At 36.6% G+C, this 27262-nt stretch overlaps 1 protein-coding gene across 3 annotated transcripts in view; it reads right to left on the minus strand.

Annotated features, from left to right (window-relative positions):
• LOC121653842 (seizure protein 6-like) overlaps window positions 1-27262 on the minus strand; it is a 131499-nt gene that overhangs the window by 3691 nt on the left and 100546 nt on the right. For all 3 annotated transcript variants that reach the window (XM_042007539.1, XM_042007540.1, XM_042007538.1), the window contains exons 5-11: window positions 17077-17262; window positions 16056-16224; window positions 15396-15562; window positions 15120-15314; window positions 12866-13004; window positions 5680-5876; window positions 3735-3929 (exon numbers count right to left, since the gene is read on the minus strand). In XM_042007539.1, coding sequence (XP_041863473.1) covers window positions 3735-3929; window positions 5680-5876; window positions 12866-13004; window positions 15120-15314; window positions 15396-15562; window positions 16056-16224; window positions 17077-17262 — 1248 coding nt within the window. The remainder of the gene's footprint in view (window positions 1-3734; window positions 3930-5679; window positions 5877-12865; window positions 13005-15119; window positions 15315-15395; window positions 15563-16055; window positions 16225-17076; window positions 17263-27262) is intronic.

Raw genomic sequence — 27262 nt, forward strand, 5'->3', positions numbered from 1 at the left:
ATATATATATATATATATCTATATACATATATATATAGATATATATATATATATCTATATATATATATATATATATATAAGCTCTGCTTTAAATATAGATTTGGTCAAGTATTTGAGAAGTATAGTCCTTTGAGCTAAATTTCATAATTCATGTTAAGCTTTGTAATCCTCACCAAATGCTGGGTTTTTCAATGGACTGGGTTAAAATCTGCACTGGCACATTTATGGCACATTATGCATTAATTTGCAACCAGAATTGTTATTACTAAATGTTTTACAATCATCAGATTTACCAGAATTAAAAATATTTAAGTTTCAAAAACTCTTTCAGATGTCATTTGGGCCTATATAAAATAGTCTAAATATAAAGTAAACATAGTTTTGGAGAATTAAATAAAAAAATCTGAGGAATTTTGATTATATAAAGTCCATTTAAAAGATGGATTACAGATTATTAGCTACTTTTATTGCAAACATTTGTATGAGAAGCTCATTTGTCTGACTTGTTTCTACTAAGTTTACTGTGAGTGGTGTTGATGTAGGGCTGCACTCAAATGAAAACATTCTTAAATTTTAAACATTTAAGATTGGCATCAATAAACATGAACCACCCCCTTAACCCAGATTTATTTTGAATTTTGTAGTGATTAATTATCATTTTATATTTTGTACAAAGAGTGCATCCTTACTAAAACACATAAGTTGTTTCTAATAGTCTTCAACATTGTGCAGTGTGATAATAATGACTAGCAAATCATTATGTTATTGTGTTTAAGCGTTATGTTTACGTTTTGACAATTTTGGAAAGTTCTGCTAGGTTTGAATTTAAAAGTTGTCACCATGAGTGACACGGACAGCACAGGGAAAGAAAGTCACCACCACGACCTGCATAAATTGCATCAGGGTAGAGTGGTGATGGTTACTGACATAACCTATTATCACCTCCTCAGGTCTGGAGATTGCAGTTCTGTATAGAGATGGGATTTATGGCACTTTGAAGGGTGCTGGATATTCAGGAGATGTACCTTTCAAAGAGCCATTCAATACACTGGCTTGTTCTTATATTTTTATATTTTTATTTTTTAGAAATATAATCGTGGTTACAAGAAAATAATCACTGATAATAATTAGATGGTTAAATTTGAATCAGAATAATTCAAACTTAACACACCCCACCAATATATATTCTGTTGGTGGTAATTATTCTTAAATATTGGTTATAATTTTGTTTGGCTTGTGTTTTCATAGTAATCATTCCATCAGCTGGCTCCATATCCCCATGCTTTGACAGTGAGATCACTGCTTTGGATTTTCCCTCACCAAAAAACTTTGTGGCACAACAAAAACTTCCATATAAAACTATATATAAAAACAGTAAAACTGTTTAATTTGTATATAACAAGAATGACTCACAAATGATCGGCTCACAGCTGCAACTCAGTTCCCATCGTTCATTAAAAAGAGCCAATCAAAAGAATCAATTTGTTCATGAACGTCACCTCTGTTGCAAATATACAAAGATGCACCTATAAATTGTTCTCATTAAAAGGTTTATGACAAAGATCAATGCAGTTCTTAAGTAACTTTTAGATTAATTTGACATTTAATTCAGAACAAGTGCAGTCTTTAAAGTTGACTTTCCATGAAACTGAGTCAGTGTGATTTAGTCTTTATTGGAAAGAACTAAACAATTTGTGTAAATCTGACTTACGAGAGTTCAAATAACTAGGGAGTATAAAGTAAATTAGTTAAGTGAACTAATGAGTTTAAGAAAAGTCTAATGGTTGCCTATGTTGATACAACTTAAAATGTTTAGTTTCAGAATTTGTAAAAACTAAAGGGGTTTATTGCAACAGGTTTCCATGCAAATTTCTAGTAAACTCAGATAATCCGGGATTAGAGTGTACCAACTTTTTGACAAAAGTGACAAAAATCAAACATTTTGAAGCTTTTTGATACAAAAATGTCCTGTGTTCCTTTAAAAGTAACACAGGAATAGAGAGCCAACAGGCAATAAATAACATGACCATTTTCAGTGGCAAACAAGAGTCATGGATAATATTTAAACATTTAAGATGGATTTGCTAAGAAATGATTAGTGAGACTTCACATAATAGCAAATCTAATTTAGGATAATAAACTTTAAAATTCATAGCTAAAAACGTATGTGGAGTGGGGCTTTCAAATTTGACATGGTCTTCTGAACTTCAAAAACATTTTTTCTTTCAGGAAATTCTTACATTTTCTGGTACAGTTAATAAGAAACTTTGAATAAGTGACACAAATCTATGTCTGTATGACCCGGAATAGATTTTTACTGCGCAACACATTTCTCCTTCTTGAATAAACTTAAAATTACTGCAACTAAATCAATGACAATTTCCTTAAAGTATGTAACTTTGCATTAAAATACATACTGCAGCCAACAGGGCTGTTTGTTTAAACATCGGGAACTGTTCAATTTAAAAAGATAAAAGAAGGAGAGATTCAGCCAGGCAGTTGAATGAATGCATCAGACCAGTTCAAAGTAGTTTGGTATGTTGTCCAGCAGAGGGTGCTCTAGCATCAACTTGGTCTGCATGATTTTTTGTTGATTCACTAGAAAACTGGAGAAACTAGCCAGGCAAACTATGAGAATAATCATAACTCCAAATATATGAGAGGACTTTCAATTTCACACTATAAATGGTAGAATTGGGTACAAGATGAGGTCATTTGTCAACTTTTCAGCCGGAGAGATGGGGGTAATACAGGGGAATGCAATATTTAAAATGCACTTGGTGAGAAGCAGAAGGAAAAGTTTTTGTGTCTGTAAGTGGGTTAAACTGTGGAATTGGTTGGGGGACAAACACAGGCAATGTCCAAATATACACTTATTTAAGTCATCATATAAGAACATGGTCTTCCAAAAGTATAAAAATGAGGGACAGTAAATTTCATTGGTTATTATTATTATTATTATTATTATTATTATTACATGTATTATCATTATTGTTATTATTATTATTATTATTACATGTATTATTGTTATTGAATACATAAGGATAAGTACTGCCCCTACCATTGATGATGACATTATTATTGTAATTATTATTATTATTATTAATACTGATCCAAAAATCTTTTGATAATATATAAGTATATTATGAAATACATATAAAGGCATTTAAGGGTGTATGGCTAAGGGGATGGGATTGAATAAGCTCAGACTTTTTCCAACTCCCACTGGACAAACACTTATTTTACTTTCCATCTTTTGTATATTCCTTTTATTTTCCTTTTTTTTTCTTTTTTTAATTAGTCTTTTGTTCAAATACAAACTTTCAATCCATCAATCAATCGATCCAACATTGTACAAAGAAATTGTCGAAACTGACAGATGCAATACAAAGTAGTGTAGCACCACATAAAAATGACTTCTGTGTTGCTCTCCATCATCATAAAGGATTTCATCACCATTGACACAGGCTGGGTTACAAAAATACATAACTTGCAGGTTTATTTCAAACATTATTTTTGACTAGCCACAAAAAGGCTGTTGCATGTACTGACATAATGATCAGTTGGCTAAATAGACATTTAGAAACTCTAAAAGCTTGCATAGCTTGTACATTGCCTAATCTAATTGCCTCACTGTGACACCTATGAACTCTAAGTGTGTGAGGAAGTCTTGCTTTCTGACCCACTCTCTGAATGAACACCTGAAGAAAACGCTTTAGTTAACTTCCTCTCACCTTCTTCACATTTTGGCACATCGCCGCTCCAGGTGAGATCCCACTGACACATGAGGATCTCTGAGCCCAGCAGTGTATATCCAGGGTAGCACTGGTAGGTGACGACGGTGCCGTGGATTAGGTCAGGGTGGGAGGTGCTTTTCCAGCCATTAGGGATCTCTGGCAGTTCTGGGCAAGTGTCATTCCTTGGCACCTCTTTTGGCAATAAAGCAGTTGCATTGTGTTAGCAGAAGACAAAATTGCAAATGAGAAATTAAGAATTAAAAAAACACAAGCTTGATAAAGAACAACAATGGTACTGGAAGTACAGAAATATTTCCATTATATATATATTTTCCTGTATAAATCAAGAAATGAAATTATCATTCTTATAGCATCTAGACTGTAATATTATGTTGAGGATTCTCAAGAAAATCCAAGCATTAATATGTAACACCCTCTGTAGGAAATGAATACAACTGCAGAATTGTGTATTTTTTGTGCTCTAAACAGTCACAGTTGGAGAGGAAATGTAAATAGAGGCTTGTGATGTGTGCTGGGAGGAACACAGCGTGTGCATTGGCATCAGTCAGTCTGTGCCTTCCTAACGGCAGCATACATGGCCAGCAGCACAAATCATTGGGCACAACCAGCTGATGTTGATGTGCACCCTATTATTTTGTTTCTTTGTTTGTTGTAACCTAATCCTGAGCACCTGGGATAAGCCAGACGCCTTACAGAGGCACAGTAAGGGAAGGAAAGACAACGACAAAGAGACAGCAGACAGACTTGTTTGCTTCCGTATAGATATGAGGAACATTTTCTTTTTCACAATTGGTACCATTCTTTCAGTGTAATCTATTTTGTCCCAGGATTTGTTACCTCCACTAAGGCAGAGGTTATGTTTTCGATAGTCGTCAGTCAGTCTGTCTGTCTGTCTGTCAGTTAGCAAAATTACTCAAAAGTTATGGACAGATTTTAATGACATTTTTAAGAAATCTCTAATATGGAATAAGGAACAAGTTATTAGATTTTGGGGGTGATCCAGATCACCGCCTGGATCCATATCTAAAGGATTCTTTCCAGGTGCAAACATCCGGGAACATCAGTGAACTTTGTCACATCCGGGTCTTTCGCCAGTGAAAATAAAAGGCTGCTAAATGTAACACTATTGGATTTTCAACATCAATCTTCTCAGAGTTTTCTTTAATTTTCTATTCCTTTAAATATGCTGAAAAGTTGTGTCGTGGTTGGCTGCCATAAACATTGTTTCATGGTAAACAAGAGATCATTCTTTAAACAACCAAAAAGACACAAAGGCCCAGAAAGATGTGATAACTAGCCAGCAGATATCAAGCAGTGCCCCGTGGAGTACTTCTAAATTTTCAACGATTTGTTCAGATCATTTTATGACTTCTGAGTAAAAGATTTATTATATTACTATTTAAAACTTATGGTTGTTTTCGAATGCCAAAAATACAATAAAATGTTGTTGGTTTTTGTGTTAGCAGCTCCTTCACAATGTGAAGTGTGAGTATTGACATAAGGGCATTTATTTAGTCCTACTGCCACTAGCTTTACCTCTTATCTTTTTCTAGCCTTGACACTGAGGGTATTGATAAAGCTGTATGACTTTATGGATAATTTTCTATCAAAAACCAATGGAGAAAACTTAAAACTATGAGAACAAGTTGCACACTTCAACACGGATGTTTATGGTCCTCTGACCACCAAGTTGTGAAGTAGGTTTGCGTCTGCCCATCGGGAGATAGAAATGATTTTACCATTAGAGCTTCTAACTCAAAAAAAAATAAAATAAAATAAAAATGCAAAGGCTTGGCAAAGGTCTGTGCTTTCTGAGTGCTTCTACATTGGTTTTACCTGTAAATTTAACCTAAAGACAGTTATTCTTAGAAAACTATTTTCATCATCAATCATAGGTCCATAAACAAAGCTACAGTCTTACCAAAGAAGTGAACCACAAAGCCGTTGTTGTAGCCATAGATGTTGGTGGCAGGATCTGACTGAAACTGAACGGTGACGTCAGCCATGGAGGTGTAGAGCTTGAAGTGTGGCCGTGTTCCACTGTATTGACCCAGGATGCTGGCTGTCAGGTCATCACCATCGTAGAAGGTCAACTGATCATTCTTACCTAAATTGAGGCTAAAACCAACATAAAAAAAGTAAGCCTTGGCTTTTTGGTGCATTTACTCAGCATTGTCCTCACAGTGTGTGGTGTTTCTCTTAGCTGATGAAAGCAAAAGCTGATGATTTAAGGCAATGTCAGCAGTACTTTGAAAAATTTAATTCTGCTTATATTGGATGGAACTGATGTGAAGTAAACACTAAATAATTCATATGTCTCCAAGCCCCGATTGCCCTCATGAATATGTACTAATGTGTATATATGGGCATTTGATCATATGGGATGAATTCAAAGGAAATTATTATTTTTAATTATGCTCTACTATGTAATCAGCTAGAGCACACAAGAGCTAAAATTAGATCTATATAGTAGGTCCAAAAAGTCAAAATAAATTTTTAACTAAAGATCTAAACGATTCATAGTACACACTTATGTTTACATACAAGTGCATAAAATGTATAAAGCTAGGATTTGATTGAATCTCTGCTGTCACTGATTAACTTGGGAATACATTAACCTTTTACTCATGTCCTTGCTTTCTTTATAGAGCAACAGTAAAGCTTGACATTTACACACAGTCGATGGAAAATGGAAAAAAAAAAAAAAAAAAAAGAGTTGTAGTTCCTTGTTGATATTAAAAAGTGAAACAGTTGTAAACATGACTTAACGCAGGTGTCAAAACAACAGTGTTGATTAGCTATATGACAGTACCGGGTTTATGGTGATATTCCTGAAACGCTGCTGATTAGAGCAACATACATTTTTAATACGTCATAGCTGCCAAGAAAGGGTACTTTTGTGACCCTTGCGGTCCACATAACACTGTGCAAGATCAAGCTACCGGTCAACTTTCTATGTAGTAGCCAAAGAAGAAAAACAATCAAATCAAATTTAGTGGAGAAGAAAAGATGAGAAAGAAAAAAGAAGATGGATCTTACAGAGAGTAATTGAACCACTGCTGAATGCTGAATGCAAAAACATGGAGCTTTATTGGCCTGCACACAGCACAAGAGGAGAAGAAGAGTTTGTGCTGCTGTCAGAAAGCTGTCTGACCAAAATTCCTTTGAGCATCATGAACTGGAATAAATATAATAAATGTAAATATATTTCTAACTTTCCTTGTGAGTGGTCTGAACAAGAGATGGTCCTGTTTGTCTGTAGACAGCCAATCTGTTATTTTATATTCTGAGGTTTTATGCGCAGGCAGAGACTCAGTTGCATGAAACTCAGAGTTGGCAGCCCTGGATTCATTTTGCTGCTTAAATGTCACTGAGAGGACACTGAGCATTGATCATAGCACCAACTGCTATGAATCAGACCTACACTTATGAGCATTCATTTTTCTTCTTCATGATCAAATGTGGAGCCTGCATGTGCTAAGAATGCAGACTGTGCCAAAACATTCTGAAAACAGAAAAACCAATGGTAAAATTCAACACTAAGCCAGTTGACTACTCGTGTTTTTTCTTCAGTCAGCCAGAGACAAAGACATATTGTTAGGTTGTGCCTGCAACTCCTTTACAGCCCTGACAAAAATAATCAAAGTCACACATTCAGTATTGAAAAAGCACATATTTGCAGTGGTGTAAAAATAAGTACAATAAATATAGCATTTTTATAGGGCAGATATTAGGATATGTGTACTTTGGTTATATAACAAGCATGGATATGAAAAGAATATTCTGTGATTACTTTAACACCATTAAATATTACTTGTGGGGAACAAGTACTTTTACTGTGGTAAACAATAAATAAGAACAGTATTAATTTGAGCACAAGTGACCAAATGACATAGGGATCCCTTTTGTTTGTTAGACCACTGGTGCAAAGATTGCTTCCCCTGAACATTAGAAGGTCAGTGGCTGTGGACAAGAGTGACAGAAATGACAAATCCAGCTGCCACTTCTAAGCCTCACTTTAAAATCATGCACATACGGTTCTGCTGCTTTTAAGAAGAATCATGAATATGGATAAGTCCTCAACAGCTTATCCTTACAGACTTCTATACCATCTTATTTATTGTGAATTACAAAAAAATGGATGGTGCTGTGAATGCTTTGCAAATGCATGGAAAAACAGGTAATTATTTTTTTCTTCTCTTTTATGAATAGTTGTGTGAACAGTGACTGGGATTTACAACAATCTGCAAAACTAGATAGTTTAATCTTTTGAAGTTGCAATAAAACCTGGGCATCCATCTGTGAGGTCCATAGAGGAACAGTAGATCCAGTCTTTATTTTTATAGACACTCATCTCACACTTTATTCTTTTCAAGCTTTCCTCTACCTGCTGATCATCTTATCAAGGCTTTTCATTGAGCTGTATTTCACCATTTCCTCTACCCAACTGTCTGCTGCATTCAAACAGCTGTAGAAGGAAAGATGTCTATCATTCAGTTGTCAGTCATACTATGTTGCTGAATTTCATCATTCTCAACACAAAAATACAACTTCCCCTCCTTGCTGTGCTGTAAATGGTCAAGAAATTTGCAGTCAAACCCAGCTTAATCCCAAAACCCCACTTTACCCATAAATCTGCCTGTTCGAAGTAGATTCAAAATCCTGGTGCCACAAAAGAAGAATGCCAAATGCACCGACCACACATTCACAGCTTTATCCGGCAGGTCACTACAGCAAACCTGGCAAACATACCACCCCAAATGTTACCCCACCTGGCTCTTATATAATAGTTGCCCCTACAAGCCATATAAGCCTGATCCTGCAAAGCAAAATCAGTGATTAATCAAAATAAAATCATTTGTTGTCTCCTATATTTTAATTAATCTTTCCTTTCCAAACTGCAACAGAGGCAATATTTTAATATTTTGATTAAATATTTTCTTCACCAACATGGTTGTGTTCATGAAGTTCCAGGGTTTATTCAAAGAGAATTTCCAAAAACTCTTTTGCATACTAGCTGCAATGGCTTTGTTCAGCAAAAGAGGAGATGACAGTTGTTTTTTTTATTTTTTTACAAGCCTCTGGGCATTTGTCTCCTTTACTGGTGTGACAAGTTTAAAGAAGTCACAGTTAATCTCCAGTAACTCAGACAGAATAGAAATAGCTTTCAGTGTCATGCTTGAAAAACAGAACCAACCAAATCTTCTTATACACATATTTAATATTTGATTTGGTTTTACAGTTTAAAGTAAATTACATAACCTCAGCACAAGCTGTCTTGGGGTCTATATGTTCTTCTCAATGTCCACCAGAGGACTCTATAAACCCAAACAGAAAGGTTTTCCAAACTGGTCAGCAAACATAAAATTATAGATAAAAACACTGTTGAGAAGGCATTTTATTGTCATGTTATACTATGAAACATAAACTGCATACCCAATGCAAATACACATGTGAACCATTTACGTAGGTGCATTCCACAGGTGGGGATACCAGCTGTAACCTCTTGTTTCTGGCTCTTGCTCGAGCCATGCTCCATGCTAATTAGCAAAGAACCAGCCCTCCTGTTTGGCCTAAATTAATTAATCAGTCCTCATTATGCACACTGCTCCTCTGTAATTGCCAGCACAGGCACAGTGATGAATGATAACACAGAAAACATTCTCATTAATGTGGAAAAGTGTGTTCCCACCCTTATAATGAGACAGCTCTTATCCACAAGAGTCTTCTGCACACAAACACACTTTGACACAAATTACATGTTGACCAAGCCTTCAGGAATGCTATTCTCCAGCTAAACGGACCAGACACAAAGGTAATGGTAGGGTCTGTAGGGATCAGCAGGTTGTTTCGACTGCCATGACAGCTATGCCTGACCAGCTCTGAGATAAACTAAAGCCGACCGCAGTGCCATTAATTTACAGTAAGCAGTCTCATGCGGCTGGGATTAAATCAAACTTAAGGCTTGTGCAATTTACAAAGAGATCTCTGAATGAAAATCAGATTACCTCAAATCAAACTTGTTTACTTTTGCATGGAAAAATCCCCTTTGATTGTTTTTTGTCTTTTTCTTTTTACACTAGTTGACTTTCAACATCAGACATTAATCACTGAGCCTTAATCTCCATCTAGGCTTGCAGGGTCACATGAAGCCCCATGTCATATTCAAACATTGTGTTTTGATAGAATCCTCTGATGTTATTATTCCTTTTGGTTTGTGCCCCTCCCTGGGCTGTCATCTTATCGTGGGTGGAGGGGTTTGTGTGTCCCAATGATCTTCAGAGCTAAGTTGTCGGAGACATCATACCCCTGGTAGGTACAACCATGGCAACAGATCTCTAAGTGAGGGACCAGACTAAGTCCGGCTTAGCAGACCCTGGAGCCAAGTTTCCGTTGCACGGACGCAGGTCACCAGAACCCCCCTCTGGAGCCAGGTCTGGAAGTAGGGCATGGAGGTGAGCACCAGATGACCAGGCCTATGCCCATGGGGCCTGGTTGGGCTCAGCCCAAAAGGGTGACATAGGGCCCCCTCCTATGGGCCCATCACCAATGGGAAGGGCCATGGGGGTCGGTTGCAATGTGAGTTGGGTGGTGGCCAAAGGCGGGAACCCTACTGGTCCAATCTTCGGCTGCAGAGGGGATGTATATAGACATGTAATATCAGCTTTCTGGCAGGGAGGCAGCTGGTGCACAAAGTTGAGTAGTTCCAGCTAGATATAGCTGGACTCACCTCAATGCACAGATTGGGCTCTGGAACTGGAACACACTTCGGCTCTGGCGTTAGCCCTAATGAGAGGTGACGAGCAGGTGTGGGCATATTCACTGCATTGAGAAGGCATTCAACTGTGTCCACCGGGGTGTCCTGTGGGATGTCCTCGGTGAGTATGGAGTGATGGACCCCTCATACAAGCTGTCTGGTATGACCAGTGCCTGAGCTTGATCTGCATTGCCGGCATTAAGTTGGATTCATTTGAGGGGATCCGATTTGGCAGCTTCAGGATTAGGGCTTTGCTTTTTGAGGATGATGTTGGCTTCATCAGGCCATGATCTCAAATTCTCACTAGAGTGAATTGCAGCCAGGTGTGAAGCTGCTGGAATGGGGATTGGCATCTCCAAATCTGTGACATGGTTCTCAGTCAGAAAAAGGTGGAGTATCCCTTTCAGGTTGGAAAGGGACACTCCTTGGTTTGTGGATCATTTGGATCCACAAACCAATGTCTGTAAGGCTGAGAGATAAAGTTTGGGAAGTTATGTGCATTGCAACAATGACACAGTATTTAAAACTGAGCATGTGCAGAAGCCAGCCGTAACATACTGAGTATCTGTAGGGTTAATTCAGCAACGTGCAAAAGATGAAGGGCAGTTGGAATTAAAAAGATTAATTTTAAAATATTTCTTTGAAAGCCTACTATAGTGCTGTTTTAAAGTGTGATTTTATTTAGTTGTTGTCATTGAAAATACTCTTATCAAAAAGGTATACCCTAGCTGATATTGGTTATACTAGCAGGCAGTTTTGAAGTTAAATTATTGCTGCACACCAAACAGACTGAAAGGCCAAGGTGCTCTGTGATTCAGTGAGGTGCTTCTAAGAATAAACCAACAAATTATCATACTGAAAGGCTACTTCAAATCGCCATCAGCACTGACTGGAATCAGTGGCTCTTCCCTTTATGGAGATGGAGACTGCCAGTCTATGCTCAGCAATAATTCATATAGTTACTTCCAAATTAAAATATATTTTAAAGACACAGAAACACAAAAGCAGTAACAAGCTCCGTCATAAATATTAAGCTGCTGAGTTATGTCTCTTGGTGTTTATATAATCATAATTCAGTCCTTGGACTAGTAACATACTGAATGCAGACCTGACAGTAAATCAAAGATGAATGCTAGGCCTTGTAAATGTTGATGTCATCAGTACTGAAGTGTATTTGGCATATGAATCTTTGGATTAATGAAGTGAATCAAATCAGCTGTGATTCATCATGTCTACCTCTACATGTTCTGGTCTGAAAGAGATATGTAGTAATGATGGTGATGATGATTTGATTTGTTTTGTTTTTTTTTACTATGGAGGATTGCAATTTGTCTGTAATGCATCCAGACCTCATGTCATAATTAAAACTTAATTCAATCAGACTATGCAGGAAGAATTATGTAAATGAAAATATAAAACTTGAGCAAAGCAAATGCCTGCATGCATAAATGACCACTGTGACCAACAGCTTACAATAGCCTCTGTTTGAGACTTTTCAGTGTATGTTGCAACCTCAGGCAGTATTCCCAATGGTTTAATTTTAACCTTCCAGTGCCCTCTTGTCTGCGAGTGCCCCAAGCAATGACACAAATCACTTATGCTGAATTGTTTTTGTGCTCACTATGAGATGGATGTGCATGGTAATATTGTGGGAATCACTCAACCAAGGAAAACAGATAAATCCATATAAGATAACAAGGCAATGTTATAGATTTGCATGCATGCACTTGAATCATTTTATGTAGAGCAAATTGTCCCATATACTATGAAAAATCAAGACGATGCGATCATTTTCACCTCATTTAAGAACAATAATTGATGTGGACATGAGGAAGCAGGTGTGTGTACTTGTGTGTAATACAGGGGACATTCATGTAGGAGTGATAACTGAAGGTGAAACAGTGTGCATGTGTCTGTTTTGACATCTGTACACGTGTGCAGAATTACAGTTAGGTAGACTGGATAAGTGGCTCAGAGTAGTACACTGCCAGAGCATATTCATTTCAAAGCCAATTCTGAGGCAGACACCAGGGAAGTGAGAGCAGGGAGGCTTACTAGCTAATCTGGTCAGAGAGCGAGCTGGAAGCAGCACAGAATTCTTAATGCTGCGGATATAAAAAGAAAAAAAAAACTAATTAATGACTGCCACCAATGAAATACTTTCCCCATGTGCATATCTGTCTGTGGTGGTAAGAGAAAAAATAAATAAATAAAAAAATAAAACAAGAAAGTAACAGGGAGCATGTGTGTTTACATCTGGAGATGGAGTGTTTAACGTCGTCAGGTCAATCTGACCTATTCCCTGACTTCCCTGTGTGCCTCTTCATAGTACACGAGTGTAGCCTCTTACACTTGGATGTCTAGCATGATCCTTTTGTCCTCTTCCACATGGATACCCCAGATGCAGTCTTGCCCCTTGTCATAGGCCTCAGGCCAGTTAGGTGACAACACCACACCAGCAGAGTCTGTGATCTCCCCGCTGCACACAGCTGTAACACACAGATACTGCAGGTTAGCACAAAAAACAAAATGCAAGAGATTAACAAATACAAAAAACTATCTATAGTTACTTTTAACAGCTAAATGATGATGGAGGAACTACTTTGAGTCTTAACTTAATGAACCATGGCTTTGATGCACAGATGGAATCAAATGGGCAAGTTCCTAGGTTAGATCCTTGTAAAACTTTTATACTTAACAATGAGCCACTTGGTGATCATGACCCTCAAGAGTAAAACATTTTTTTCCACATCTAGCTTTAGCTTCAGAAAACGAGAGAGAGAGAGAGAGAGAGAGAGAGAGAGAGAGAGAGAGAGCTTTTCAATTTCACTCTGTGACCACGCAGGCATTAAAGATCAAGAGTAAGGTTATGGTGTATTTGTGTGTATGTAGGAATGTGATAGACGAGAGAAGACTTTCCAGGTTATTAAATATTGCACATTGTCAGTGCAGTGTTCAACTTAGAGCAGATACTGGATGACTTTAATCTTGCACACTTCTAAAATCTGCCCTACAAGCACATATATCACAGTAAATCATTGTTATAATTTTAAGAGGAACTTTATTATGGTTTAGAAGCAGCTTGGGAAGATAAAGTTAACTGGCAGTGGTATTTAATATTTGAATAAAAAGACACTAACTCTCTAACTCTTGATGATCAGGCACAATAAAACCATTTCCAGAGGAAACACATAGTTTTCTGCACAGACTTAAAGGGACATTGGGTAACATTTTCTGTTGTTGACTGGCCAAAATCGATGTCTGCATGTATATATGTGTTATCATTGGGGTGTATTATGACCTCTGCTAATGATATGACACATTCTCATATGCAAAGAATTTTAGATTTGTTCATACATATGATGGGTAAGCCAGTAGGGCAGCACCATGATTGTCTGCCATCTTGAAAATGCAGGGACAAATAGCAACAACTATGCATTTTCGCTGCAAGCTAGCACACAGTGATTGTAATGCAGGAGGAGAAGATAAACAAGAGAGGCTTTCTACCCTGGCAAGTTGGAAATCTGTTAAATTGTTATTCACAAAAATGCAGGACCATGCATATGCTGCAGCAGCAGCAGAACAGAAGCCTTTTTACCATGGCCAAAAAAGCAAAAAAGGAGACTTAAAAGGCGGCGTGAACAGATGATACAAAACAGAGGATCAACAGCGTGCTAACTTTTCCAAGTTAGGACTTCAAGAAGGAGAAAGATTTTAAAATGGATGTTCAAGTTGCCAGCTTTCTACTGGACAAGTAAGTAAATAGTACTGCCTAAATTAGCCTAAAGCTAACTTTCTCAATTCAGTTTTGTTACACAGTGTTGCTCGTTACCATGGGCAGCATAACAGTAGTTTCTGCTAAAATACACCAGTCTAGTTAGTACAGAAGTGTATGTTTATGTGGTTTCAGTCACTTTCATAGTCACGGTAAACGTGGTGAAGGTGGACTTAAAGCCGGTGGGAATGCTTTATAAGCTGGCTTTTACCGTGACAAAAAGCCGGTGCTGTGTCAAAGCCAGTTTCCTCATCGAGATCCGTTCCCCCTGTGAGAACCATTCTTCCTTTTAAACACAGAGGAACCATATCTGACAGTGAATTTCTGTCCACCAGATGTTATCCCTCTGAACAATTATGATCCAGAGGTAAATTCTTCATCAGAGTGTGTTTAGTTTGAAATACATCAACTGTGATACTGATTAATACTTCTGTATTTGTTTCATGGTGGTCACATATGGTTACTGTTATTATGAAGAGGGTGGAAGTCTGGTTGCTGATATTGTAAAGTAAAAGGAAGTAGGAGAACTGCGCTGTTGTGAATATGTTGGTGGTGAATAAAGTTAACGTTCAACTTCAAAAGAGAGTTCTTTGTGTGTAACAGAGTGAACACTATTCACTATCCGATGACGTGCTTTTATCTGTGTTGTTGAGGCTCTTTGACAGACGGCAGCTACCGTTGTTGTAATATTTGTTTGAGAAAGTGAGATACTGGAATGCACTATACGTGAGAATGCTATTCACAATTCAAATGTTAGATGCAGTAATTATTACACAATGTCCCTTTAATGCCTCACAGTTACTTGAAATGTTGGATTCTGTTGACTTACCCCTACAGGCTGGCTCTGTTTCATTCCACTGTGGGTTTTGTGCATCCACACACTCAATCACTACAGAACCTTGTTCCAATGTGTAGCCAGGGTCACATGAGAATTCAACCACAGATCCTACACTATAAGTGGAGTCACTGCTGCTGAAGTTGCCATACTTCACAAAGGGCTCATAGCACATTCCCTTTGCAAAAGCTGTGGAAAAAGGAAATAATTTTAAGAACAAGGAACAAGATGCACAGTGGCTACTACTGGAAAAAGTTTAATTCTGCTTGCCTTCGTATCTGATGGCTGCACCAGTGGAAGTCACTGTCCCATCTGTGGTGAACTCTACAAACAGGTATCGTCCAGTACTGAGAACCCCCTCATTGGGCAAGTATTCTACCTCATAGGAGTCGTACACAGGAGAAGAGTCGATATTGTTGCCATTTTTTATTAGCAACCTAAATAAATGCAAAAAGAGAAGAAAAGCACATTCAAAAAGTGACAAAAAAATAAAGGGGGAGAAATCAAAAGCTACTTGAGAGCTGCTCACTCTTCCAGTTGTGGCTGTAACAACTGTGATAATCCATTGTATCACTCAGTAATGAGGCAAGTGGCCATGCACAGTGATAGCCACGTACATCCGTGAAAAATGCATAGCAATTACTGTCTCCTACCTCATACTACCTCAGTACTCTCAATTCATCTCACAGAATGCGCTTAGAGAATCACAATGATAAACGGTCCTTTCAAATTCACCTTTAAAGATTTTGGCCATTCATGACCCTTGAGAGTTTAATGTTCTATTCACAGAAATCCTGCTATTCCAACACTGAGTTTAGACCTTGATACCATCATCTATTAGCTGAGGATTCACATATTTCTACACTCTCTTACTGTATATTGACTTTTGTCATCAATGTATATTAGTGTTTAGCAGCATGAATATACCACCTGTCATCATCCTCTGCCAGAGCAACCTTCTCAAAGTGGATATGAAGCCGGTGGCCTTCAGGAGCTTCCAGTACCCAGTGGCAAGTCAGGTTGTTGCTGTAGTTGCCAGGGAAACCAGGAGAGACAATACGACCGTAGGTGGCATTTTTTATCATTCCCCCACAGGATGCTATATGAGAAGAAACAGGGTAAGAAAAGGGAGGATGAGGGCAAAGAGTTGGAGGGTAAGACTAGATGAGGAAAGTAATGAAACCAACTATGGAAGGGAGATTTAAAAAAAAAAAGTCACTGTGTGAGTACAGATTGCATCGATATCCAGTGGACTGTGGCTCGGCTACAGTAGGCAGCTCTCCTGGGTCTAAGAGTGTGTGATTGTTTGAGAAAAGCACAGCAAAATGGCAGCAGTAATGCTATCAGTTCAGAGCAGCTGCAGGCAAGCAAAGTAAAAGGCCGGAACAGGCAGATGAGCCTTTACCAGCAGGAGCAGGGCAGCCATGTGCCCCAGTTCTAATTAAGGCAGCCAGGTCCAATGGCCTTTTTTCATCCCATCTCCAAAGAATAGCTCCCTGTGTGGCTAATCACATGTAAACACACTCAGTTGGCCTCCTAAATCAACTCAGTGGGAGACAAAGTAGTGAAAGCTTCGTTAATCAAAATTACCTGCTTTCTCGTGGAACGCTGATGAGGAAAGTCTCACTTCATTTTCATTTTAAATTATTTATTTTGCTCATGATTTTAATTCCAGAAACAGCTTTGAATAGTTCTTATAAAACTATTGGAAAATGCTAGACAAAATTAATCAAAAAATCTAAATATACATTTTGAATAACAATAAGTGTTAACTACAAGGTAATTCAACATGCATTGGTTGGCTTATATTACATTAGCATAAGGCAAGCTCCAATAACCTAAAGGCTTAGATTTCATGCTATATAATTAGATTCTAACCTGTTTTGCTATCGCATAACAGGTCATCATGAGTGATAGTAAGTGTGCCGGTCAAAGGACCAGTTTGTCTTACCCACACACTTGGGTTCCTTTCCACTCCAGTAAGGTGTAGTTGCATTGCGACACATGAGCATTTTAGGACCTTGAAGCTTGTATCCAGTGAAACATTTGAAGTAAGCTTCTCCACCAGCGTGGAGGTGTGTCACCGAAACCTCTCCTCCAGCAGGCTCTTTGGGGAATGCACAGCTAAGCACAAAGGCTGGAGAGGTGAGGATCAGAAAATGAGAGAAGGAGAGATGACTTTAATAAAGCACAGTCAGGGGAGGATCTCTGAACTGACCTGCTGGGCAGAAGCCCAGAAGGGTCAAGGAGTCCTTTGGGTCTATACCTCTGTTATAACTTAATATTTCTATACCTCCAAAGCAACACAAAATGACAAAAGAGAGACACAAATTGACAGAATGAGACAACAACAGGCATAAATTATTGCAAAAGACATGTATATATATATATATATATATATATATATATATATATATATATATATATATATATATACATATATATAAATAACTGTGATTTAAAAAAAAAACTTAATCTGTCTATTTGGCAAGCCTACAAAAATCATCTTAAACTGTCAGGCATGATACTGTGTGAATAGCCAGAAATACTCAAAGCAAAACAAATCTTTGCTGTTGTTAGTAATATAATAATTTTTGCAATGTTATGCCCAGTTATGATTGTTAATAAGTCTTTAAAGACAGAGATGTAGCGGAAGAAACAGGCAGCAAATTTATATCAAACAATGCAATGCATTTATATCCAGATTCTGTTTAATTATTTGATATGTATTAGTACAGCTTCTCATTGTTCAAAGTGCATAAATTGCATGTTGTGATGATTAACCAAATAAATATATTGGTTAACTGTTATTAATTAGAATAAAGTTTTCAGATGCATATTTTCTCATGCTAAATGATTTACTAGTAAACACTTGTGGCATAAACTGTTGGCAACATAATCTTATGTGTCCTGTATTGTTACATAACAGCTGTTTTGTCTCTTTGTTGATCATGTTGTCTGTCCTCCAAAAACCCATTAAATTTTTTATAAAATAGGGATACGTTTTGTTTTTTTTTGTTTTATTTCAGCAACTAAATCAAGCAATGTCTCAGTTATCTGTCTCAGTCTCTCAAGCACACACACATGCAAAGATGCTGTAAAACAAACTTTTAGTCCTGTTTAAGTCTTCATCTATTAATTACAGTTCAGCTAGACATATATGCAAATGTACAGACATGTTTGTAGTGCTATGGTAATTAATAACTGTGGTTTGGAGCAGTGCCAATGCAAATAATTGTCAAAAGGAAGAATTGCTGATCAGTTGAACATCAAACTAGGTCTGTAATGTGATAGCTGGAGGAAGAAAAGCCTCTGTAGTGGTTGTCAAAGAGTCACGATTGCTGTAGGGTAAGATCAATGTGCCTGGACTTGCTTTGCGTTGTTGTTCTGTCCCTCTTTTTAAATAAATAGTGTAGGATGGGATGGAGTTCACATGGATAATGAAGTAAGCTAAGAAAGTCTTTAATGGAAGCCATTAAACAACCTTCTCCTCCTGTCTAATAACCACATTGTTCTACCTCATTAGTGTAAGCACTTTAATGACCAGACTAAAACTTTTACACTTCTTGTGTGAACAACAGAACTAGCAACATAATTGGATGGCTTGTGCTACAGCAACAGTATGATTGCATAGCTGCAAAAAAAAATGCTTTTTAAAGCTGGAACTCTATTTAAATTATCCAAGTTGTATATCACGCTTCACTGACTGGATGCAAAGGCCAAACAAGTAAAAGAAGAACAAAGAGAAGGTGTGTTGAAGCAATTTTTGCTGCCTTAGAGTAATAATGTCACAATTTTACATTAAATTAGGATCTTAGAAATCATGATGATTGGTTACTGCACTGTAATTGTGCATAACATCCTCTTTTTATTCCTCCCTCTCAAAATCAGACACCATTTCTAGTAGTATAACATTACTAACATTAGTCTGACATTAATTTTCCAGAGGAAGCGTGCAGCCAAGGATGCATTGCCAATGATGCTGAGCACGGTTCAGCAGATTACACAAGAGAATACAAGACCCTGCAGAAGAAGACTGGTGAAGCAATTCCAGTTAGCAGGGAATTAGGAGGAAGCAGTGGTTGAAGATGGACAATTTGCAGGCAAACCAAGTTGATTAACAAGTTCAAGAAGAAATACAGCTAGGTTGTCTATTAGGCTGCCTATTCCTTCACTTTTTCTGTCCAACTTTGCTCAATGTATAATATATTTGACTTAATCCAGTTCAAGCAGAACATACCAAAGTGTGGAGATGTGTCTTCTGATCAAAATTTGATATTTACGGTAGCTTTTTCAAGCATACTAAGAGTCTCAAATGTAGGGAGACAGAGCAAGTGTATATAACTGTAGAATGGCTGCCAAATATTTTGTTGTCAATGCTATTGGTTATGTATTTGTGTATTTGGACTTCCTCGATTTTCCTTTGAGTTAGCTAAGTTGTTGGCTGGTTAGTTTTTGATCAAAAGCAATGCCAGACAAGACATCTCAATAAAATGCTGCTTTAAAATTATGTTAAATTAGGATACAACTCTCTGGTGAGTTGCCTCTTAATACCGGTAGAAAGAATCCAGATCAAACCTTAAATTTTTGCCTCCCTCCCTCAATAAAAGAGCTACAAAAGAAAAAGTCACCTCTTAATCCTTTAAGTTTTTGGTTGTTGATGCAAATTTTTGCTGAAAATTAGTCTTTTTTTTTTTTTCTTCTGTCTTCCATGTGAGGGGAAAACAGTCCTAAATTCATATTGGCAGCAAAGGTTTGTAAAACTACTGACTTATGTGTTTCTTTAAGACAAACCACTGGTTTTTGCCATCATGAAACAGGTCTCTCTGCAGTAAATCAGTGAGCCACAGGGACGAAACACACTGCCCCTGGGTCATCCATTCCATTCATAGTTTATCACTAGCTCCAATGAACCTAGTTATTGCCATTATCATAGCAGCATTTAAATCCCTATTGAGCATACAATGGGGGGAGCCAGAGGCAAAAATTGTGGAGCCAATTCCTGAAGTATTAAATTACGTGCTGCTTCCATTCTAGTAGATGTGGTGCTGCTCCATAAAGTCTGATTGTTTTGCCATTAGAAATAATAGATCCACAGTGCAGACAGTCAGGAAGATTAGCTGCTGTTACGGTAGAGCCACAGGAAACAGATGTGGGGCTTATGTCTTATGTTATTGCTTTCTTGTAGAGGAGCTGATGAGAGGAAATAGTCACAAGCGTAAAACTCAGATCAACAATCCAACATTATTGACAAGCACTTCAGACCAAATTTTAGGTTTGAGAGTCAAACATTAACAAAGAAAATGCTAATCTACTTAATTTATTGTTGAATGGTGTACATTGTCTTTAATGTTCTGGTACAAATTGGAAAATCTTATTTTTACATATGAGAGACAAAACATTAACCTATAGGATGTAAATTTGAACTAAATGCCAGTACTGTTTATTAGTTCCCAACTACAAAAAAGCACCAAATACAGTGCTGCAGTTTTTAAATGTTTAAATGTTAACATTACAAGATTTTTTTAAAGGAATTAATGTCATTTCCATGTCCTCATTACAAAAATAAATTACTAATTTTATTCTTAAAATGTGTTAACATATGATTATAAAAAGGATAAATGCAGAATATATATATATATATATATATATATATATAATTGTGATTTTTTTTTTACCTAAGCATCAGTCCCTGATCAAACTTTGGCAACCAAATCAAGGAAGTAACCACTTTTTTTAAAGAATAAAAAAAGAATAAAAAAGACACCTGCATTCACTTACACTTTGTTCCCATTAATGAGGCTTTTTCAGCTATATGCATGTTTCATTTGCCTGAGTACTTAAAACTGAGAATGCTGCTCTTGAACCAATAATGAACAAATGATGTTGAGTAGGGCAGAATAGAGGAGCTGAGGGAGCTGGTAATAGAGAGCTTACCCAATGTATTTCGACAAACGAATAAAATGCATTTCACTTTAGGTCTAATAAATGTTGTGGGCTAATGTTGTGTGATTGTGTGTTTTTGTGTGTAGCCTGAATGAATCCCTTCGGGTAAAGAGCTGGAACTGAATCAAATTTGGAAAGGCAAGGGAAGGAGATAATGAAATGGGGTGGTAGAAAACAACACAAACTATGAATAGGTTATAGTGTAAATAGTTTTTATATTTAATAGCAGTTTATTTTAGGAGTAGTATCCATTCTGTGTCACACTGACATTTAACGTAAACTGTCTTTTCAGAGAGATGAAATTTTGTTGTAGGCTGGTTATTTCTTGTCAGTTGTTGTTTGATATACAGATGTAGCAGCAGTCCCTTGGTAGGTGACTTGTGGGAGGATGTGACTGTTATTGTATCTAAACCTCATGTCCAGGCTGTGCATCAAAGCATTGCCTTTTACAGAAAGATCAATAGTGTTGTCTCTGGGAAAGTGATTCAGTTGTAGAGAGCTAGACCATAGCTCTGCCCCGATATGGCCTATTGATATTTATGTGGTTGGGTTAAATCCTTGATTTTAATGGTCATTTACTCAATAAGGGCTATTAAAGAGAAATAACTTTGGACTAAAGGCAGAATCCAATCAATGCTACTCAGAACCTGTAGCAAATGGTGAATCTCATCTTTTCACTGTGACCACTTGTCATTGCAGCTTATTAGTTAATGTCAATCAATAATTCTTGTAAATAAACACTGACATTGGCAATGACATCATTATGGGCTACATGTCTCAAAACATAATTTGAAGTTGTGAATTATGTGATTGTACAGCTGAGAAAATAATACAGGCCTTGGGTTTTCTACACTTTTATGTATAGATAAGTGTTAATATACTACAAAAAAAAAAAAAAAACTTTTATATATTATAATATAATCTTTAAATGTATTGTAATATGCTATTTCAGTTTATGGAGTTTCAAAAAATGAAATAATGTACATTTATATAAAAAAAATACTGTATTCATAAATACATACTTATAATTAGGTTTTAATGAAGCCAAATAATATGAAATTGCAATATGATTTTTTATTGTATCTTAACAAAACATGTAAGTTATGAGGATATATATATATATATATATATATATATATATACACTAGCTTTCAAAAGTTTGGGGTCACTTCCCTATTGAATCCCATGGCAAAGTGACCCCAAACTTTTGAACGGTAGTGTATATATATAATGTTCTGTTTTCTAATGAGCTTTTTGTTTTTGTTTTTTTGTTCATCATATATATCCTTTGTGGGACATCTTTTTTTATGTAACTCTAGAAAGTGCATTACTAAGTTAGGAAAAGTTCGAAGGCTTGCTGAAAGTGAAAGTGAAAGTCATGTTTATGCACATGTCTGCTGGCCTGGTGTGTTTTAGATAAGCAGTAACTGCAAGGCACACAAAAGGATTGAGGATTCTCACTCTGGTAAGAACCAATCATCAACACACAGCACTGTTTACAAAAAAAATCTCCATCCGCATTAGATAAGTAGAGCAGCTCAGACAAGAGTGATGTCCTAGACATACAAAAATCTTGTTGTTCTTTATAAATTTATTTATTTAATGTATTCTGACCCCTTTTAATATGATCACTGGAACATTAAACATAGAACTGGAGCTTCAGGTCCCTTACACTGCCTTTTTTATGTAAATAAATGTGCAAATACATTTATATTTATTATGGTATATAGTTATTGCATATAGTTAATATAATACATTATTATAACATATTGTTATTATTATAATCATGTTTGTTGTACAGGACCTTAACGATCAGTTATTTGCTTAAGTAAAATATTACATAGCAGAACTTTAATAGAACAAAATTACAAAATGAATTTGTTTTCATGTTTTAGCTGAGTTGCTGGCCTCATCTGGCTAGAGTAGGTAAAATAATCTTAGTTTTTCAAGCATTTAATCCCTATAACCACAGTATGAAGTAAAGTTATCTTGGCTCAGATTTACTATGGATTGTGTATCTTACAGTAATGCTACAGAATGCAAACTATGAGGAACTAGTGAAGATTAAAAAGGTTATTGGGGCCAAAGATTAAATTTTTCCATCGTCTAAGCAGGAGCACTATTGAACTATAGAAAGGCAACAGAGCCATCTGCAATGAGAAATAATAACAATATAAAAATAATATAAAAAAAAAAATAAATAAATAAAAAACTCTTCTTTCTGTCTTCCCTTCAGTGCTCTAAACATCTTTGCGGTGCTCAATTGTTGTTTGTACAACACAATAAACACTAAACAACATCAATAATAAAGATAATAAAACTAAAACTTCACCACATCTTTTAGATGTTGAAGGAAATGTAATCTTAAAAGAGTAGAGGAAGTGGCTATAGCACTTGTTCATGATGTAACATGATTAAAAATGCACAGCAGATGCATAGCAAGTACCAAACTAAAGTTGATTTATCATGTTTTTGGGGAGTGTAAGATTCCTTTAGGGCTCACTGTGGACTCTCTTACAAACATAATATGAACTCAAATTAAGCTTAATGTAAAAAAATAAATTGTATTTTGCTCATTTAGTAGGCCTTTGTGCATATAACCTTTGTTGGGTTATGCTTTTATCAGCATACAAAGCAGCTTAGACTCAGAATTCATGAGTACCAGACACTTGGTCAGATTTATACATTTAAATTTGGGGAAAAATGTTTACCTGTTAAAAACAGGTAGCAAAAACCATTGCTGTATCAAATTGTTTCTGAGACACCAGGATCCTTTGGTTGGGAAATGTGCATATAATGCATAATTATATGTCTTTAAACATAAAATAACAACACCATTATCAAAAGACTGAGTTGCGTATATTTACAAAAACAAAAAAAGTACATACACTGTATTGGCTGTCAGAGAGTTGCTTTTGAAAAACAACAAATATCAGCTCTAAAAGAAGACGTGCATTGTACATTTGTGTGAGTATTAAGGAAAAGATAAGAGTGAGGACATAAAATTAAGGTGGCCCTCTTAATTCCACACCGGTATTTTCCACTCTCTTAGCATGAAATGTAAAACACACCTTTAATCATGTTCCAAGTGTCAGGCACAGGGGTGATGTTATAGAGGCATCCATCAGTCTGACATCACACAAAGACCAAACGCTGTAGCAGATATTAATTACTCTGAGCTGAGATGCGTCCCTTCACAGTTCTGTCTCCTTCTCCACGCTTGTCCAGTCACATTACTCACAATCCATTATAAAGGACAAGGTGATATTCTGCTTACGAAGCAAGGGAACACAAATTGAAATATCTTGTGTGTCTCCAAAGTGTCTCTTTCTTCAAAAAACCTAATTGCTTTTTTTTTCTTATTATGTAGCTAAATTAGTCCCACCAGCCTGAATTTGAGCCATTTTTTATATGCCAAATTTCTGTCAAACAAAACAATACGGAGAGTTGTTTATGAGAAATTGCTTTTAAGTTCATAACAAATGTGTTCTTGGAAATATTTACAGAAAAATAACTGGTAACCCAAGTGCAAATTTATCTTTATAGCTGAATATATTGGAGTTTGATTTATAACTCTACTGCATGGCTTAACCATGCGAAATGTTGTGACAAAACCTAGTTTATTTGTGGGAAAATACAAACTGTTGCCTCTGCTATGAGTCTTAAACATCTATTGGATGTTATTCAGATTGACTTAGTACAAAACGGTAAGAAAATATGTGTTGGGTGGATCATGTTTTTGTTGTAACAATGCTTTTTTTGTAATAATTTTTAAACTGCTGCAAGGCCTGTTTGTTTCCCTTTTGACTGGTGCTACACTTGCAAGGAAAGTGCATTTGTAAGATGGCTGGGGAATTAAGTATGTGGGTAGCTCCCATGCAAAAATTGCCAAAATATGGATGCCAAACAACTTTTGCTATGGACTGCCATGACGGTCGTTTACCGTCAGGCCCGTGTCAGCAGAATGTGCACTGGAATCTAGGCTTGTGGAGGAGCATTATACCCAGATTTTGCCTATGGCAATTGGCTCATAGGATCAAAGTCTAGAGAAGACATGGTGAATGATATACTGATTGTGGCACCAATGTGGTGACAGCTTTTGGTGGAGGCAGTGTGATGGTTTGGGGCAGTATCTTCGTCACTGGAAAAACAATCTCAATGCAAACAGAAATCAAGATGAGATTCTGCAACCAGTGGCACAATCCTATATCTCCACAGCCTGGGACCAAATCCACCAAAATAACAAAAATCATATGTAAGAAGGTTCATCAGAGACTTGGCCTTGCTTTTCATGCAAGGGTGAGGTGCCAGGATGTGTCTGGCTGTCTAAGGCCCCTGTTTCCTTAATAAATAAGTTGTTAAATTGTTAATATGTCTTGTTTCGTCAGACTTTAATCATCCAACCCAATCACCAACAGCAAACAAGAGTCAACAAAAGAATAAACTGTTCTTTGGCTTTAGATGAGACAATGTGGCAGGTTTTCCATCGGTGAACCCACAAACTCAACTCTGCTGCTTATCCCACAAATGCATTTTCCATTCAAATGGGACACAATTTAAAAGGGGAAAAAACAGGCTTTCCAATATTATAAGATTTATTGTCAAGAAGCATCGTTACAACAAAAATATAACCAATCAAACACAGATTTTTTTCCCCATTATGTGTTACTTGTATGATACCTATGTGTCACCTTGCTTTTACTTAAAGCATTTTCAGATTGATTCTTTTCTCTAATAAAATGATGATTTGATAACTGCAGCAAAATCTGACAAAATCACCCACCAAGAGGATTTAGGCAAGTTGTCCACTTAAATGTCCAGTTGAAACTCATACCTCACCACAGCTTTACTCAACTCAAATCTAGAAATGACTGAAAAGCTGTTTGTGGTAGACAGAAGAACCACTAACCTTTCAACTTGAGTTATATGTGCAATTTTAATTCATGCCTGTAATTTACTGTCAGTCGAGGGAAGAGCAGGTAATAAATTTTACTCTGTCATTTGTGCTGCGTTAGCTTAACCTGAGAATTTTTGGAGAGTATGTAAGAAATTTTATCCCAACTTTCCCTGGAGTTGCCACTCTGCTTAATAGAACTACTATGAATAGTATTTATTTAAATGCAAACTAATGAGATGTGGTAGAACAATGCACCTTCTGATGAAATATAAAATGTCAAAATACTCCAGGTACAATGAAAATGAGCAGCATCTTGCTGCAGCAATGCTTCATCAATCTATATGATCTGCGATGACCCATCACTGTCATCATTCAGCCTGACCAAACAGTGATATTCATATATCTGACAGAGAGGGGCTTATCTGTCTCACATCAGCAACAATCTTTTGATGGTTCTTTTCATTTTCTAGCTGACCAAAGTGCCCCAGTAATGTGGTGGAATGAATGTTTTGTCCACCAGCTTCCACCATCAGCTAAAATCGATGGGGCATGTAATTGGTGGCCGCTTTGTGTTATTGCTAAGATAAACAGACATTGTTAGGGGCATGAAAGATCAATGTCATGCACAAAGCAAGTGAAGGAAAGAGGAGAGATTATGGACCATCATATTCATTAACAACATAGTAAATATTCTTTATACAGGCTTTGTCACTGACAAACACTTGTCATATAGTCTGATCATATTTACTGATTTAGTTATTAGAGATTTAATCTTTGTAATGGCAAGTGGATTTCAGTCTTCACAAGATTAGGTTGAATGACTTTATTAAAAGATTTAAATATAGGAAGCCTATACACATCATTAGCCATATGATTATAAGTTTCAATACGACTACAATAATTACTGTGAATTACAGCATGCTCAACAGTCAATCATTTGTGAACAAAGCAATATGTAAGAAATTAATTTGTTTCACTTCTTATTCTTCCTTTACATCTCAACCTTATCCTCGCTTGCATGTCTGCTCGGTAGCAACCAAAACACCGAGATGAGGATGAATTCAAAGTATTTGTAGAACAGCTAAAGAGCACAAATTGGGCATAAGCATATTTTTCAAGTAATAAATTTCAGTTGGAAAGTTTAACTTTGTGATCAGCATGTAGGGGGATGAGACTTGTCATCCGTTATGGGTGTCCATTTAATGCAAGTCTCTTTTGCTTTCCTTCCACTAACCATGTAGTTTGTATAGGCAAAAAGTAACCACATCTTAATCATTTTTTAACCTAACCACAC

Source organism: Melanotaenia boesemani, chromosome 15 (genome assembly GCF_017639745.1).
Source record: "Melanotaenia boesemani isolate fMelBoe1 chromosome 15, fMelBoe1.pri, whole genome shotgun sequence".
In the NCBI taxonomy this organism is placed as follows: Eukaryota; Metazoa; Chordata; class Actinopteri; order Atheriniformes; family Melanotaeniidae; genus Melanotaenia; species Melanotaenia boesemani.